The sequence below is a fragment of the Loxodonta africana genome, chromosome 1 (assembly GCF_030014295.1).
Source record: "Loxodonta africana isolate mLoxAfr1 chromosome 1, mLoxAfr1.hap2, whole genome shotgun sequence".
In the NCBI taxonomy this organism is placed as follows: Eukaryota; Metazoa; Chordata; class Mammalia; order Proboscidea; family Elephantidae; genus Loxodonta; species Loxodonta africana.
In genome coordinates this window covers 186,712,167-186,731,406 of record NC_087342.1, presented here as the reverse complement: position 1 = coordinate 186,731,406, position 19,240 = coordinate 186,712,167, and the positions used below count along the sequence as shown (strand labels likewise).

The following is a 19,240-nucleotide window of genomic DNA, read 5'->3' as shown; positions in this document are numbered from 1 at the left end:
GCCTATTAAATTGTAGAACATATTTTCAAGATGGACAGTGTTCCTCAAAAAGACAGAATTTCAGACCATTTTTTGCAAGTCCCAGGCATTACTTGCATTAGCATGTTACTAGGAAGTTGCTTCTTGATTTAGGAAGCTGATTGCTTTATTGACATGCGTTGCGGTGCTTAGAAACTGAAGTATTCCATAAGGCAGGCTTTCCAGAGTTTCATTTTCTTTCCTAAGTGGTGATTCATCAATGTAATCCTCTTTGAAGAAGAAATTATTTACCGTAACATTTGTTCTCTGAAAATGGATTATCATTGATAGATCGCTGCAGTCTACTCTTCTATTAGTTTGTTGGTAATGCATTCTCTATCATTTTTTTTCTTACAGTATATAGTACTTAGATTGAGAACTTCAGCTTTATAGTCACAAGACATCACTGGCTATTGATACTCTGAGCTTAGTATTATATCTCAATAACTGCCAATTTCACAGTCACATGTATTTTACCCTGTTAATGAAGAAAATTCTGTAGTGATCCTTTCAGAAACTACTATGCATGGAACCTATCAGCAGCCTCTCTTCTCAGGGTAATGAAGGTTAGTGACATGTAATATATTTTAGATTATTCTGTGAAGATTAACTATGTTAAAATAATGAAATTCATCTTTCAAAAGTTACAATAATTACAGTAGATAATTAATATCTACTTATTGGAAGAACTACTGTGACTGCTACATCTATTTGAAGAACTGTCCTGCAAAGAGTACTTACTTAATAGTGTCCAAGTGCATGAGTAATTCAAGGAGAGCTCTGTGAGCTGTGACTGAACCACTGTAGTTAAATCAGGAATGTTAGAATGGTAAGGTTAGGGGAAAAGAGAGGAGAGAAGAGCAAGGCAGTTAATGAGAATCTGAATATGTAGCTGGGAATATATATAAAAGAAAAAATATATATATATACATATATATATATATTTTTGATCAGTTTTTTATTGTGCTTTAGGTGAAAGTATACAGCCAATTTCTTATACAAAAATTTATACACATATTGTTTTGTGACATTTGTTGCAGTCCCCACAATGTGACAACACACTTCTCCTTCCTACTCTGAGTTCTGTGTCTGTTCAACCCGCTCCTGTCCGTTTCTGTTTGCTCATCCTGCCTCTGGACAGGAGCTGCCCATTTGGTCTTGTGTATCTGATTCAACTAAGAAGTGATTCCTCCCATGTATTATTTTTTGTTTTATTGTCCTGTCTAATTTTTGTCTGAATAGTGGGCTTTGGGAATGGTTTCACTTCTGGGTTAGTAATGTGTTGAGGGCCATAGTTTTGGGGGTTCCTCCAGTCTCTGTCAGAGCATTAAGTCTGGTCTTTTTATGTGAATTTGTGTTCTGCTCCGCACTTTTGTCCCGCTCTTTTCAGGAATCTCTGTTGTGTTTCCTATCATTGGTGGTAGCCAGGCACCAACTAGTTCTTCTGGTCTCAGGCTGGTGGAATCTGATTCATGTGGTCCTTTAGTCTCTTGAGCTAATATTTTCCTTGTGTCTTTGGTTTTCTTCGTTCTCCTTTGCTCCAGTGAGGATGGGACCAATTGATGCATCTCAGATGCCCTCTGGCAAGCTTTTAACATGAGCTGCTTAACTCAGGTTCTGTTATAATTTAGGAACAAAGAATGTCTGTCTAAGAAGCAGACAGCAATGACACATCATTTTATCAGATAGTAATCTTTTTTATCTGTTGGCGAAGAATATTGAATATTGAACATACCATGGACTGCCAAAAGAACGAACAAACCTGTCTTGGAGGAAGTGCGGCCAGAATGCTCCTTAAAGGCAAGGATGGCGAGACTGCGTCTTATATACTTTGGACATGTTGTCAGGAGGCATCAGTCCCTGGAGGAGGACATCATGCTTGGCAGAGTATAGGGTTACTGGAAAAGAGGAAGACCCTCAACGAGGTGGATTGGCACAGTGGCTGCAACTGCTCAAGTATAATGATTGTAAGGATGGCGCAGGGCCAGGCAGCGTTTCTTTCTGTTGTGCATAGCGTTGTTATGAGTTGGAACTGACTTGACGGTACCTAAGAGCAACAACAACAACAATCTTTTTTATCCTTCATTGATGGGCAGTTTATTTAATATTTGATTGTTCATCAACCCTGGTTGCTATGAGTTGAAATTGACTCAACAGCAATGGGTTTGGTTTTGGTAATCAGTGCTGTTATTCTTGTTACATGTTTGCAAGATATCTGTACAATGGTAAATGCATTTCTAAGTGTAAGGTATGATTTTTTACTAAATAATTCTACGTGAAATCCAGTTTTTAATGTATCTTGATTAATTAAAAACTGGATTTTGTGTAAACTTATATTGATTACTGTTTTTCAACTGTGACTTTGAATTATCCATTATTTTCCCTTCTTTACATTAATTTGTTCATATGGTATTTGTACCATCATCCATATGTTGTTGCTGTTGTTAGTAGCTGTAGAGTTGTATCTAACCCATGTCACAGAGTAGAGCTGCACCATAAAGTTTTCAAGGCTGTGACTTTTTGGAAGCAGATCTCCAGTCTTGTCTTTTAGGGCATCTGTGGGTGGGTTTGAACTGCCAGCCTCTCAGCTAGTAGTCAAGCTCTTAATCTGTTGCACCACCCAGGTACTCCTTTATCATTCCCATGTTGTTGTAAGATGTCCTCGAGTTGGCTTCCACTCATAATGACCTTTGTGTGAGGGAACAAAACGTTGCCCAGTCCTGTGTCTTCCTCACAATCATTGCTGTGTTTGAGCACATTTTTGCAGCCACTGTGTCAATCCATCTCATTGAGGATCTCCCTTTTTTCTGCTTACCTTCTACTTTACCAAGCTTGATGTCCTTTTCCAGCTGTTGGTCCCTCCTGATGACATGTCCTAAGTAAGTGAGACAGAGTCTCTTCATCTTTGCTTTGAAGAAGCATTAAGGCTGTACTTCCTCTGTGACATTTATTTGTTCTTCTGGCAGTCCATGGTATATTCAGTATTCTTTGCCAGCACCATAATTCAAATGTGCCAATTATTTTTTGGTCTTAAATTTTATTGTCCAGCTTTTGTATACATCTAAAATAATTGGGAAAGTACCACAGCTTGGAACAGTTACACTTAGTTATCAAAGTGACATCTTTGTTTTTTAACACTTTTGTTGTCGTTAGGTGTTGTCAGGTCAGTTCAAACTCATAGCAACCCAATGTACAACAGAAGAAAACAACTGCCTGGTCCTGCACCATCCTCATAATTGTTGCTATGTTTGAGCCCATCGATGCAGCCACTGTGCAAATCCATCTTGCTGAGTGTCTTCCTCTTTTTGCCTGACCCTCCACTTTACCAAGCATGATGCCCTTCCCCAGGGACTTGTACTGCCTGATAAGATGTACAAAGTATGTGAGACAAAGTTTTACCATTCTCGCTTCCAAGGAGCACTCTGGCTGTACTTCTTCCAAGAAAGACTTGTTCGTTCTTCTGGAAGTCCATGGTATGTTTGGTATTCTTCACCAACACCATAATTCAAATGCATCAGTTCTCCTTCAGGCTTCCTTTTTCATTGTCTACCTTTAGCATTTATATGAAGCGATTGAAAGTATCATGGCTTGGGTCACACACACCTTAGTCTTCAAAGTGACAGCTTTGCTTTTCAACACTTTATAAAAAGGTCCTTTGTAGCACATTTGCCCAATGCAATACGTCATTTGATTTCTTGACTGCTGCTTCAATGGACGTTGATTGTGGATCCAATTAAAATGAAATCCTTGACAACTTCAAGCTTTTCTCTGTTTATCGTGATGTTGCTTATTGCTCCAGTTGCAAGGATTTTTGTTATCTTTATATTGAGGTGTAATCCATACTGAAGGCTGTAGTCTTTGATCTTCATCAGTAAGTGCTTCAAGTCCTTTTGGCTTTCAGCAAGCAAGGTTGTGTCATCTTCTGAATCCTACTTGAATATCTGTCAGCTCTCTGTCGATGTACTGCTGCAACTGTTTTTGAATTATCGTCAGCAAAAGTTTACTTTTGTGTGATATTAATGATATTGTTTGATAATTTCCACATTCTATTGGATTACCTTTCTTTGGGATGAACACAAAGTGGCTCAAACCTGTCCTTGAGATGTTCTTTAAATTCAGGTCAGATGTATTCAAGGTGGTACTTTGGCTCTCGTGACTTGCTTCGATTTTCTTTAGCTCCAACTTGAATCTGCATATGAGCAATTGATGGTCTGTGCTGCAGTTGGCCCCTGGCTTTGTCTTGACTGATAATACTGAGCTTCTCCATTCCCTCTTTCCATAGTGATAGTCTATTTTATTCCTGCATAAACCATTTTGTGATGCCCATGTGTTGCTGAAAAACGTATTTCCGATGACTATGTTATTGGTCTTGCAGAATTCTGTGATGTGATCTCCGGCATTATTCCTGTCACCAATGCCGTATTTTCCAACTACTCATCCTTGTTTTTTGTTTCAAACTTTAACATTCTGATCACCAGTAATTATCTCTGCATCTTGACCGAATGTTTGATCCATTTCAGACTGCACTAAAAAAAAAAAAAAAGTTCATAAAAATCTTCAATTTACTCATCTTTTGGTATTCATGGTTGTTGTATACACTTGAGTAATTGTCCTATTAATTGGTCTTACTTGTAGAGGTGTGGGTATTATCCTATCACTGACAGCATTGTACTTCAAGCTAGATTTTGAAATGTTCTTTTTGGCAATGAATGCAATGCTATTTCTCTTCAATTTGTTGTTTCTAGTGTAGTAGACCATATGATTGTCAGATTCCTAATGGCCAATACCAGTCTATTATAGCTCGCTAATGCCTAGGATATCGATTGTCAGGCATTCCGTTTCATTTTTGACAACTTCTAATTTTCCTTGGTTTGTACTTCGTAATTTCATGTTCTGATTATTAATGAATGTTTACAGCTGTTACTTTTCATTTTGAGTCATGTCACATCAGCAAATGAAGGTCCCAAAGAATTTACTCCATCCGCATCATTAAGGTCAACTGTACTCTGAGCAGACAGCTATTCCCCAGTCATATTTTGAATACCTTTCAACCTGAGGGCTCATCTTCCAGCACTATATCATATCGTGTTCTGTTGTTATCAATAACATATTTATTGTCTAATTTTTAGAAGCACATTGCCAGACCTTTTTCCAGTCTGTCTTAGTGTGGAGGCTCCACTGAAACCTATATACCATGGGTAACCCTACTGGTATTTGAGATTGTGGTAGAATAGTGTCCAGCATCATAGCAACACTCAAGCCACCACAGAAAATATTTTATCTGACTTTACTCCCTAGCAAATCCTTCCTCCTTTTGCCCTATTGGTCACAGAAATATCTTGGATTTAAACTCATTGGAGTGGTAGCAAGTTTCTTCAGCATATTGAGCTATGAGAGAGACAAGTATTTGTGTACAAATAAGATTCTTAGGCCTGAACTCAATGATAAGCATAAAAGCAGGCTATTGTAGAAAGGATTTTAGAGTGCTTAAAATTGTTTGGTAGGCTTAAATTGTCAGTGCTTGGAATTACCAGTGGCACCTACGTTATGTCATCAGCTTCTCTCTGTACTTGCATCAGTGGTTTTTAACCCAGGTTTCACATGGAACATATTGAGTAGCTGTTCGAGTATATTGATGTCAGATCCTACCTCCAGGAATAATGATTTAATTGGTCTGGGGTAGAGCCTGGGTACCTATATATTTTTTTAAGTACCCTAGGTGATTCCATTGTTCAACTGTGGTTGAAAACCACTGATTTATATTAATAGAGAATATCTATTAACAAAATCTCAAATACTCCCGTTGCCATTGAATCGATTCTGACCCAGAGTAATTTTATAGGACAGAGTACAACTGCTCCATTGGGTTTCCAAGGAGTGGCTGGTGGATTTGAACTGCTGCCTTTTTGGTTAGTAGGCTTAGCTCTTAACCAATGTGCCACCAGGGCTCCAAATCTCAAATAGTTACTATATCAAACATTTTCAGATCCTCTGTAAATGGTTCACATTTATGAATTCCATTTTTGTTTCTCAAGGTAGTTTGCATTTTTGGAAATTTTATCAGTATTCACTGACTGTACAAGTGGCTCACACAGATCCTGAGTGAGGTGTAAATTAGTGATTCTCCACTTTGGCTAAGCATCCCTGGTGGCACAATTGTTAAGCGTTCAGCTGCTAACAGAAAGGTCGACAGTTCAAACCTACTAGTTGCCCTATAGGAGAAAATAAGTGGTGATCTCCTCCGTAAAGAGTAAAAAACAAATACACCAAACCTATTGTTGGCGAGTCGATTATGACTCACAGCAACCCTGTAGGACAGAGTAGAACTGCCTCATAGGGTTTCCAAGGCTGTAAATCTTCATGGAAGCAGACTACCACATCTTTCTCCCACAGCCTAGCAAATCCTGTGTAGGGTTGCTGTGAGTTGGAATTGACTTGACGACACACAACCACCACCACCACCACTTGGCCTGAACGTTAGATTCATTTGAGAACTTTTACAAATCCTAAGCCCAGGCCACACTCCAGACCAATTAATTCAGACTTTTTTTTGTGGGTGAAACTCAGGCATCAGTATTTTTTACAGCTCCCTAGGTGATTTCAATGTCAAGCCAAGTTTTAGAATCACTAATCTAAGTAAATATTTGTTAATTTTATTTTTTTAAAGTTGTTTAGTAAAGCACAGACTCACTGTGGGTATTTTTTTTTTTTTAGGATATTATTGATAGACTTATAATTTTGAATTCTGAAGCTAAGATTCGTTCTTTATTTAACTATGAACAATCACATATCTTTGGACTAAGGTAAGGTGCTAAATTTTACTTTAGATATTATGTTTTCTGTGTTGCAAATGACTTTGTAAATAGTTTTATATCCTTTAAAATTATTTAAAATAAGCTAATTTTTTAAAAAATTTAAAGGAGATTTGTCATTTTCTAAAATTATAGACAAAGAAAATTAAAACCATTAGGTTTTTGTACCATGATCTTTGTCTTCATTTACGTGATGTATTGTTATAGTGTCCTCCACTTTTGCTCAGTATGATAGAAGCATCTTGGGAACTGTTTTATTTAGCTCCCTCTGAAATGGGGCTTTCCTGGGTTGGTATTTGATTAGACTCCTGCCATAATATAACCTTCAAAGAGACCCGGAGATGGGTGATTCACCTCTTGGCCCAAATTTTGCTCTTTGATATAGACCATTTCTTTTCAGCTTTAGTTTTTCTCAGATTTATATCTTTGTGGTTAAGTTTATATTCCTTGACATTTTATTTAGCATGTTCAAGTGGGGGAAAAAAAAAAATAGAGACGTTTGGGCTACAGACACTCGTAAAATTCTTAATCTTTTGATTATTTTGTCGTGTAAGTTGCTTCTTCACTTATAAATTATTCCCATTAAAAGCAGCTGATTTAAAGAAATTTTCAGATTTTATTGGTTCATGATTTTTTTTTCCTATCTACTAGCAAATAAGGTGCCCTGGTGGTACAATGGTAAGCACTTGGCTGCTAACCAAAAAGTTTGTTGATATAATAGAGGCAGTGAAGTATGGTGGCTAACAACATGGACTCGGTTAGACTACTGTTGTTTACTAGTTGTATGAGTTGTTACCTGAGTTAGTTATTTGTAAATGGGAAAGAATCATGATATTTCCCTCACAGAGTTGTTGTGAGGATTGCATAGTAAATATTAAATGGGCTTAAAACCGCATGACACATAGCAAGCACTATAAAAAATGTTAGTTGCTAATAGTAGTAGTAGTAATAGTAGTAGCTGCTCAAGTGCTTCTTTATCTACTTGCCGTACATTGTTTTTGTGTTTTACTATAAAATATTTTGGGCTTCATTTTCTCACTATCTCAGTAGTCTGCCACATGCATCATAATGCTTTGTTAGGTTTACATTTTCAGTGTTCAAAGAAGGCGACAAAAGTGCTTTCTGAGGAAAAGCTTGTATTTTTTCTTTGACAAAGTACTATTTCATTGTGTGTGCGTGAATGTGTGTTTAGTAATACCGTGTTTTTGGTAAGATTTTACACAGCAAATTAGATTCCCGTTTGACAATGTCTACACAGGTTATTCAGTGACATTAGTTACGTTTTTCACAATGTGTCAACATTCTTATTAATTGCGTTTTAGTTGTTCCGTTGTGTTTTAAAGTTCATTTTCATAATACTTTTTTAATTCAGTTAAATTTTTAAGCTGTACATATGTAAAAAAAAAAAAAAAGAGGTTAGATAATTTAGTTTTCTACTAATTTCAGTCTGTCATTGGTCATTGGGGTCCAATGATGATAATTTAGATAAGAGCTTTGTATTAGATAAATATTGTGTTGCTCTGTGATTTTTACCTGTATCTTTCTCTTCTACTTGCACAGTTTATTTGTTCATTTCTAATTATACCTTCATTGTACCATTCTCTTCAGTCATTCATTTTCTTTATGTGTCTCATTTCTCACTTTATCTTTTTTCTGTTTATTTTAATTTTTCCTCTACCTCAAAAATCTAGAAATAGTATCAGAAAAGTTTAATATAACTTCTTTAGGTTAGGCACACTTAGATGAGGCTAGTATGAGGCTTTATTAAATGTGTATTTTCACTTTTCAATGGTATCACTTTATATTTGAATTTCTGAATTTTTATTTGCCAAAATCTTACATTATAAATGACTAAGAAAGTTGCTATTTGATTAGCCCTCCCCCCCCGCTTTTTTCTCCTTTTGTACTTTGTCATTCCTATCAGGCATGCCTTTAAATACCCCATCTTTCAATGAAACAAAACAAAACATACAAAAAGAATTGTTCTTGATCTCACATCTCCTTCCAGCCATTGTCCTATTTCCCTGCCTCTCACCATAGCAAAACTTACTTAATACAAGCTATCTCCAGTTGCTCACTCCATTTACTCTTCAGCCCACTTGGATTTGACTTTAATTCTACTACTCTGTTAAAAATGCTCATCATTGCTCATCTACTCCTCCCAAAGTCATTGATACTATCCACACTGATAAATCTAGTAAACACTTCTCTTTTTAGTCCTTCTCTTACTTAAAACTGTCAGTATCATTTGACATAGATCATTTCTTTCTGTGTAAAATATTCCCTTTGCTTCTGTGAGACCACACATCCTGTGGCTGCAGTTTCTCCTGCTTTGCTTCCTCTAAGCAATCTCTCATGAGTTGGAATTGACTTGATGGCAATGGGTTTGGGTGTTTTTTGGAAGCAATTTCTAAATGTTGACATACTCAGGACTTGACCCTTAGCCCACTTTTTCTGTACAATTTTGCCCTAATTGATACCACTCACACCTTGCATTTAAATACCATCTGTATTCTAGTGGATCATAACAAATTATGGATAACATTGTGAATAATGGGAATTCCAGAACACTTAATCGTGCTCATACAGATCCTGTACATGGACCAATAGGCAGTTATTTGGACAGAACAAGGGGATACTGTTGTATAGTTCTAAATTGCAAACGGTGTGTAGTAGGGTTATATTCTTTCACCTTGTTCAGTTTGTATGCTGAGCAAATAATATGTGTTCTGTATGAAGAGCACAGCATTAGGATTGGAGGAGGACTTGTTAACAACCTGCAATACGGAGATGATACAGGCTTGCTTGCCAAAAAATGAAGACAACTTGAAGCACTTACTGATGAAGGTAAAACACTCCAGCCTTCAGTGTGGATTACACCTGAACATGAAGAAAACACAAAAATCCTCACAAGTGGATAGATTAAAAACATGAAAAATGAAGAAAAAATTGAAGTCAATGATTTCATTCTAGTTGGATCAAAAATCAATGTCCATGGAAGCAGCAGTCAAAACATTAAATGATGTACTGCATTGGACAAATCGGCAGCAAAAGAACTCAAAATTTTTTAAAAAACAAAGATGCTGTTTTTATTGCTAAGGCATGCCTGACCCAAGCCATGGTCTTTTTAGTCACCTCATATGCATGAGAAAGCTAGGCAATGAAAAAGAAAAACAGAAGAAGCACTGATGTATTTGAACTGTGATATTGGTGAAGAATATTGGATATACTGTGGACTGCCAAAAGAATAAAAAATCAGTCTTAATAGAAATATAACCAGAATGCTCCATAGAAGTAAGGATGACAAGACTTTGGCTCACTTAATTTGAACACGACATCAAGAAACAACATTAGTTGCTAAAAAAGGACATCATGTTTGGAAAAGTAAGCAGAGGGTTGGTGAATACAAGGGCAACCCTTAAAGAGCTAGGTTGACACAATATCTACCACAATGTATTCAAACATACCAATGATCATGAAGATGGCACAAGATGAGGCAATGTTTTATTCTCTTTTATATAAGATTTTCATGAGTTGGAGCCAACCAGACAGCAACTAACAACAATAGGACTAAGAAGAAGAACCATATAGTCTACTTCTGACAAAAATTAGCCAGAAAGACCTTATGAATAGCAGTAGAACATTGCCTGATATAGTGCCGGAAGATGTGCCCCTCAAGTTGGAAGGCACTTAAAATATGACTGGGGAAGAGCAGCCCCCTCTTAGTACAGTTGACCTTAATGACATGGATAGAGTCAAGCTTTCGGGACCTTCACTTGCTGATGTGGCGTGACTCAAAATGAGAAGATACAGCTGCAAACATCCATTAATAAATAATAGGAACATGAAAGGTACAAAGTATGAGTCTAGGAAAACTGGAAATCATCAAAAATGAAGTGGAACACATAAACCTCAATATCCTAGGCATTAGTGAACTGAAATGGACTGGTATTGGCCATTCTGAATCTGATGATCATGTTGTCTACAGTGCCGGGAAGGACGACTTGAAGAGGAATGGTGTTGCATTCATCATCAAAAAAAAAAAAAAATCAAAATGTACCCTGAAGTATGACACTGTCAGTGGTAGGATAATACACATAATGCCTACAAGGAGACCAGTTAATACGACTATTACTTAAATTTACACAGCAGCCACTAAAGCCAAAGATGAAGAAATTGAAGACTTTAACCAACTTCTGCAGTCTGAAATTGATCAAACATGCAATCAAGATGAATTGATAATTACTGGTGATTGGAATGGGAAAGTTGTAAACAAAGAAGAAGGATCAGTAGTTGAAAAATATGGCCTTGGTGGTAGAAATGATGCTGGAGATCATATGATAGAATTTTGCAAGACCAACAATTTCCTCATTGCAAATACTATTTTTTTTTTTTTTAAACAATATGGAGCTTGCTGGTGGAATACACAGGAATCAAATTGACTACACCTGTGGAAAGAGAGGGTGGAAAAGCTCAATATCATCAGTCAGAACAAGACCAGGGGCTGACTGCAGAACAGACCATCAATTGCTCATATGTGAGTTCACGTTGAAGGTGAAGAAAATTAGAATACGTACACGAGGGCCAAAGTACAAGCTTGAGTAGGTTCCACCTGAGTGTAGAGACCATCTACAAGAATGAATTTGACACATTGAACACTAATGACCCAGGACAAGTTGTGGAATGGCATCAAGGAAATCATGCATGAAGAAAGCAAGAGGTCTTTGAAATACAGGAAAGAAAGAAGAGACCAAAATGGATGTCAGAAGAGACTCTGAAACTTGTTCTTGAAAATAGAGTAGCTAAAGTGAATGGAAGAAATGATGAAGTAAAAGACCTGAGCAGAAAATTTTAAAGGGAGGCTCGAGAAGACAAAGTAAAGCATTATAATGACATGTGCAAAGACATGGAGTTAGAAAACCAAAAGGGAAGCATTACTTTGGCATTTCTCATGCTGATATAACTGAAGAAAAAATTCAAGCCTCAAGTTCCAATATTAAAGGATTCTATGTGCAAAACATTGAACAATGCAAGAAGCATCAAAAGAAGATGGAAAGAATACACGGAGTCACTGTACCACAAAGAACTGTTTGATGTTCACCCATTTCAGGAGGTAGCATGTGATCAAGAACCTATGGTGCTGAAAGAAGACTTTCAAGCTGCACTGACGAAACTGGAGTAAAATAAGGCTTCAGGAATTGATGGAATACCAATTGAGATGTTTCCACAAACGGATGCAGTGTTGGAAGTGCTCACTTGTCTGTGCCAAGAAATTTAGATGACAGCTTCCTGGCCAACCGACTAGAAGAGATCCATATTGGTGCCTATTCCAAGAGAGGTGATCCAACAAAATATGGAAATTACCAAATGATATCATTAATATCACACACAAGCACAATTTTGGTGAAGATCGTTAAAAAGCAGTTGCAGCAGTACATCGACAGGGAACTGCCAGAAATTCAAGCTGAATTCCGAAGAGGCCATGGTACGAGGGACGTCATTGCTGATGTCAGGTGGATCCTGGCTGAAAGCAGAGAATGCCAGAAAGATGTTTACCTGTGTTTTATTGACTATGTAAAGGCATTTGACTGTGTGGATCATAATAAATCATGGATAACATTGGGAAGAACATGAATTTGAGAACACTTAATTGTGCTCCTTCGAAACATGTACATAGACCAAGAGGTAGTTGTTCGAACAGAACCAGGGGATACTATGTGGTTGAAAGTCAGGAATGGCAAGCCTCAGGGTTGTATCCTTTCACCATACTTATGCAATCTGTATGCTGATCAGATAATCCAAGAAGCTGGAGTATATGAAGAACAGGGCACCAAGATTGGAGGAAGACTTGCTAACAACTTGTGATGCACAGATGACACAACCTGGCTTGCTGTAAGTGAAGAGGACTTGAAACGCTTACTGATGAAGATCAAAGACTACAGACTTTAGGATGGATTACACCTCAACATAAAACAAAAATCATCACAACTGGACCAATAAGAAGCATCATACAAGCAGACAAAAGAGTGAAGTTGTCCAGGGTTTCATTTTACTTGGACCTAAATCAGCGCCTAGGGAAGTAGCAGTCAGGACATTAAAAGATACAGTGCATTGGGCAATTCTGCTACAAAAGACCTCTTTAAAGCATTAAAAAGCAAAGATGTCATTTTGAGGACTAAGGTGCGCCTACCCAAGCCATGTTGCTTTCAGTTGCCTGTACAGATGTGAAAGTTCAACAATGAATAAGAAAGACTGAATAATAATTGATGCCTTTGAATTATGGTATTGGTGACAAATGTTGAATATACTGTGGACTTCAGAAGAACGAACAAATCTGTCTTGGATGAAATATAGCCAGCATTCTTCTTAGAAGCAAGAATGGCAAGACTTCATCTCGCATACTTGGGACATGTTAATCTGGAAGGACCAGTTCCTGGAGAAGGACACCAAGCTTGGTAAAGTAGAGGTTTGGCAAAAAAGAGGAAGACCTCAAGGAGGTTGATTGACACAGTGGCTGCAACAGTGGGCTCAGCATAACAAATTATAAGAATGGTACAGGACTGGTTAGTGTTTTGTTCTGTTGTCCATAGGGTCGCTATGAGTTGGAACCGACTCGATAGCACCTAACAACAACAATAATACTATATGTCTGTCGATGCTCACATTTATATCTGTAGCCTAGACCTCTTTTCTGAGCTACTAGATTCATATATCCAATTGCCTGATGTCTTGATTCATGTATTTCTCAGGCATCACAAACTTACCATGTGTAAAACTGAGCTTTTGCATCTCCACACCTCCTTCCATAAAAACAACTAAAATATATTCAGTCCAGGGGTTCTAACCAGTTTGAATGAGTTCAGTCCTGGCCAACAAAACCAAATCAGAAGAAACCTGAATTTTTAAAATTTGGATGAATCAAACAGCAGTAACTAGAACAGGAAAAATTACAGGTGAAGTCCTAGAATGGGAGAATTGGAAGAGGCATAGTGAGCCGTTTCAGGAGCCTGATGAGCGAGATTGGATTATTGCCATGACTTTGCAGAGGGATACACATTCAAAGTGGCACAGTGGGTACATTCTTTAAGTGGGGCACTGTTGTTTAGACTCTGCTGGTCAAGAGATTTGGTTGCTATGCAACATGCATGCTGCCCTGGAGGGAGCCTTATGTTTTTAGCAGGGTTTAGACCCATAATTTTTCCTGTTCTGAGTTTAATTCTGGTTCACCCACATTTTAAAAATTCAGGTCCTTTTGGATTTTGCTTTGTTGGCCATGACTGAGCCAGGCAGAGTCCATTCGAAGCCCTGTTTCAGTCTTGTTAACTAGCCCAATTATCTAATTGCTCAATCCTGAGAGTCATTTTAATTTTTTTTTGTTAGTTTAAAAAAAAATTATCTTTATTATGAAGACATTAACCAGTACAGAAAATTAAGTATAATAAATTAATTGAAATTCCTCCTGATTCCAAAAATGCCATTATTAGTGTTGGAAGAAATTATTCTAGACATCTTTATTTTTCCATGTATACTAATAGGAGGATAGATATATAGAAACTAATTCTTTTAAAAATGGAATCATAATACAGTCACTGGTTTATAGAAAAGAAAAAGAAGTCCTAGTAAGACTGAAGGAATAGCTGAATTTCAAATAACTGTTTCTTCACTTCAGGGGTTATAATTTATTCAGGGATTCTTACAAGGTTAAGAAAAAGGATTATAAAATACAGTTCAAGAGGTTGGAAGATTATATTTCATTTTTAACAGTATTGATTGACTTTTTACTATGAAAGATGAGGGCGTTAATGCTCTCACTGACCTCCCACTTCCCTCTCCTCACCTGTGATAAAAGGATGGCCCCCTCTCCCTGCCTCTTTCCTAACTTTCCTTCCTGAGTCAGAGACAATGTTTTCCTGTCTACACAGCAGAGAGATTAAGCAAATCTGGGTTTCTCAGTGTACTCGAGTAAGATATTTAATACTTTTTATATAAGACTGTATAAAAAGATTTATAATTTTTCTATTTACTCCTCAATTTTATATATTCAGCCAGTATTTATTGACCACTTATGATGAGCTGTGCCCTGTTGATTAAAACTGCCATCTGGGAGCTTCTGATCCTGCCCAAGGCTTAGCAGTTTAAGATTTTCTCAGTTATCTTTATGTTATAGAAGAATGTTAGGTTCTTCCCTAGGACATTGTACTTTGATATGAAAAACACATATCTCTTGGGAAAAGAATTATATCATCGTTCAATATTAACAGTTTTCTTTATATCAAACTATGAATTTAGTTAAATTGTATGTAATTCTTAATTAAATATACATATCAAAATTTAATATTGTTAAGTAAATGTTAATATAGTTATATTAAAACAGATTTCTTCATTGCTTCATTTAAAACCCTAATGTAGCCTATTTATTGTTAATTTTCTTCAAAACAAAACTCAGAAGTCCATAGTTACAGAACAGGCTTCAAAATTAATAACTTGCTGTTTCAGTTATTATTTTACATTTACCCACCAACAGTAAATTTTATATACAATATAATGAACAATTTTATACATAGTTATCTTCATCGTAAAAGTCTGACCTGTAAGAAAAAAGTTAAAAAAAAATACATATTTATTTAAGAAAGAAGATCCAATTAGAAACAGCCTGGTTATTTTAACAAGTAACAAGCATATATAAATGTTAATATTCCATTACAGCAGTTCAACAAATTATTTATTCCCAAATAGTAACTAGATTTACACATTAGTAAAATTACCCATCCTACCCCTTTGCCAATGAGTTGATTTCAACTCGTGGTGACACTGTAGGATAAAGGAGAACTGCCCCATAGTTTCCAAGGCTGTAATCTTTATGGAAGCAGACTGCCGCATCCTTCTCCCACGGAGCAGCTGGTGGATTCCCCCCGCTGACCTTTTGGTTAGCATTAATAATAATAAATAAATTAAAAATACTGCTTACATTCTTTTTAATATCAGAAATTAGAATATAACTAGAAAACCATCCACATTTTGGACTTTATGTATACCACATATTTTTATTCTATTAAATTAATTTCAAAAATGATTAAATGACTTATTGCTAATTAAAGACATTCATAACTAATTCAGAATTCTTATTTAATCAAAGAATTTCTGTTTATTTAGAATAATTAGATAATTCTGAGAAAACAAAACTTATTATCCTGTCTGTCAAAGATAACCACCATTAACTCCTTCGTGCTTTTCTTTTCAACCTTTATCTACAAATATATGTTTTTTGAAAAAGAGGACTTACATCATTTTGAAAATGCTTTTTTAAAACTTATCTTAAATTATCTTTTTTATGCCTCTAAGTATTCATCTCCATGATAATTTTAAAAGACTGAATAATATTGTTGTACATGGATGAATTCCAAGCTTATGTTTTTGGAGATGTAGATTATTTTTATTTTTGTAATGCGTCTTAATACAGGTAGTCCCAAACTTACAACATAGATGAGTTACGACGAACCACATTTACAACCTTTTTTTTTTTGTATATCTTTTTGTTGGTAATATACACTACAGACAGTGTTGTAATACACAATTTCCTGATGTTATCATTCTGAGATGTTCTTGTGCAAATGTTCAGTGTTATGATTTACTGTTCAAACACTGCCATATAGCAGGCCATCACGTGTTCTACAGTGAAGTCGGTGTTGGTGTTGGGAGTTGTAATGAACAGAAATTGGGCAACGTTGAACTCTAAGGACATACAATTGAACTGCATATGTTCCCCACAGCCATTGCAACACTGATTTTGTTGTTAAAACACTGATGTTGACTTCATAGTTAAACAGGCCTATAGAGTGATCTTATTTAATTTAGTGTTTTGTACCATCAGAAGCATCAGTTAATTTGAAACTGAGTTGTTCAGGTTTCTTACACTGTCATGCCTGCACAGCTTATAACCCCAAAAATATGTCTAGCAAAGAAATTATGCCACTATAAATTCTAATCCGAAAAAGAAGATGAGGAAGGCTCTAGTCATGGATAGAAAGATGAAGATCACTAAGGCCTGTAATAATGGAAGGAAAGTCGGCAAAGTATATGTATTATTGCCTTTTATTATCAGTATCTTTATCAATCTGATCTTTTATTTGTCTTTAGGGGTTGGAACTATTACATGTAAACTTACAGATACATTTTAATACATACATTTTGCACAACAACCCTACGTACAACAGAATGAAACACTGCCAGAAGAAGGAACAAACCTGTTTTGGAAGTAGCACAGCCAGAGTATTCCTTAGAAGCGAGGATGGTGAGACTTTGTCTCACATACTTTGGACATGTTATCAGGAAGGACCAGTCCCTGGAGAAGGACACCATACTTGGTAATTTAGAGGATCATTGAAAAAGAGGAAGACCCTTAATGAGATGGATTGACAAAGTGGCTGCAGCAATAGGATTAAACATAGCAGCGAATGTGTAGATGGCAACGGACTGGAGAATGTTTCATTCTGTTGTATACAGGATCACTATGAGTCAGAACTAACTTTACAGCACCTAACAACAACAACATGTATGTATTAAAGTATATCTGTAAGACTATATGTAATGTTTCCAAACCCCAAAGACAAAAGATCGGATGGATAAAGATGTTGTTGATAAAAGGCAATAATAATGAAAACTAAAAAAAAATGAAAAGGTATTCGTTTTAAGTCAGAACCGACTTATGACAGAGTCATTGGAGTGGAACCCTGTCATAAGTTGGGGACTACCTGTAGATAAATCTTTGCATACCCGTAATTATTTTTCCAGAACAAACCCCTAGAAGTGGACTGCTAAGCCAAAGGGTATGCAGTGTTTCAATTTTCTGTATTTCCACATGCTCTTTCTTTGTAATTCATTATACTTGATCTGTCTGTAGCATTTTATATTTGCCCACTATTGAAATGTTTTCCTTTCATTCATTTGTTCATTCAGAAAATATTTATCAAATTCCTATTAAGTGTTATACTTTCCTAGTTGCAGTCTTCTTTGGGGTTTCTGTGACTTTGTTTTCTTTTTCTTTTCTGATTCCTTGTTGCCAGTTGTTTTTGTTGACTTTTCTTTCTCCTCCTCTACCTTTTCAATTAGAATTTTCTTCTGATATTAAATCTTCAGTCCACTTGCCATTTGTTCTACAGTGGCTTCAATTGTCACTTCTTTACTGATGAACACTATATATAACCATCACCAAGTCTCCCCTTATACATATTTACAAATTTTCTTGGATATTTGAATCTGTATACTGTGCAAGTTCAGCAAATTCAATATGTCCAAAAGCCATATTCTTTGTGCTTAAAGAAGTCCAAACTAACCTCCTGCTTCGGTTGACCCCAGAACACTTACTGAAACTGAGATCTGAATTTGTGCTTAGAGCACCTGCACAGACTCCCCATCCACCCATCCTCTCTGTGCTGCTCACACAGAATTTTATTGGCAAACTATGACTGCTCTACTTTTGTCTTCACCAGGTATGGCTAAGTGTGCATCAAGAACTTTGATGCTCCAGATTTAGGGGTGTGGTTTTCAAGCATATGTGTAATTTATGTCCCCTTCTTGGTTTTAAAAAGCAGGCAGGCAGGGAATTGGACATTGTCTTTCTGCTAGCTAGCTTGTTTGTGCTGATCAAAAGGAAAGTTCTTGTACTGGAGGAAGGAAAGCTGCTTAAGAAATATATAAAATAAAAACGCATTTGATTAGAGGGTTTTTAGATGTGTAATTTACGGTGATGTATGCATGGAAGTATTTAGAATATTAGTAGAAATGAAATGTGTTGATTTAGTGTAGTCAGGGAAGAAATACTTGGAAAAACTGGTAGTATATAGAGAAGGGGCTTGTGACTGCAGACATGAGGTGAACCAAGAATATGTTTGGAATTCTTTTAAGCGGAAACAATGGGCAGCCAAGACTAAACTTCACAGAACCACTCCAGTTACCCCACATAAGTGCACCTATTTTGCGTTAATGGTATGGTAATGTTTAAAAAGTAACATACAAAGTGTAGAGTAATTAAAGACAGTGTATTATCATTCTTCTGGTGGTGAGATTTGATTTGGATTATTAAGAAACTCCTAGGGGATCCACAATATTCAATATATATTCCCAAACTAGTAAAAATTTTAGCCCCCTAATTGCACAGATTATTTTATTCTTTAATATAGTTCAAATATACATTTTCACATTATGGAGATACGGTGATTTTCATTTCCATGAATGAATTGAAATTCAGAGATATTTGGTTGGAGTTTTAAAATAAAATTTGACACTCCATTAACTAAAGACATGAATTCTATTAAAATTATGAATATTGTAATTAATATTATCTTAGCATCACTCTGTCTCAAGTGCCTCAATTTCTGATGTAAAATTATAAAATCCAGAAAAAAGTTTTG

At 36.2% G+C, this 19,240-nt stretch overlaps 1 protein-coding gene across 8 annotated transcripts in view; it reads left to right on the top strand.

Annotated features, from left to right (window-relative positions):
- The window catches only part of TBC1D32 (TBC1 domain family member 32), a 318,311-nt gene that overhangs the window by 146,890 nt on the left and 152,181 nt on the right, over positions 1-19,240 (top strand). For all 8 annotated transcript variants that reach the window (XM_064290365.1, XM_023539436.2, XM_064290356.1 and 5 more), the window contains one exon: positions 6,733-6,821. In XM_064290365.1, coding sequence (XP_064146435.1) covers positions 6,733-6,821 — 89 coding nt within the window. The remainder of the gene's footprint in view (positions 1-6,732; positions 6,822-19,240) is intronic.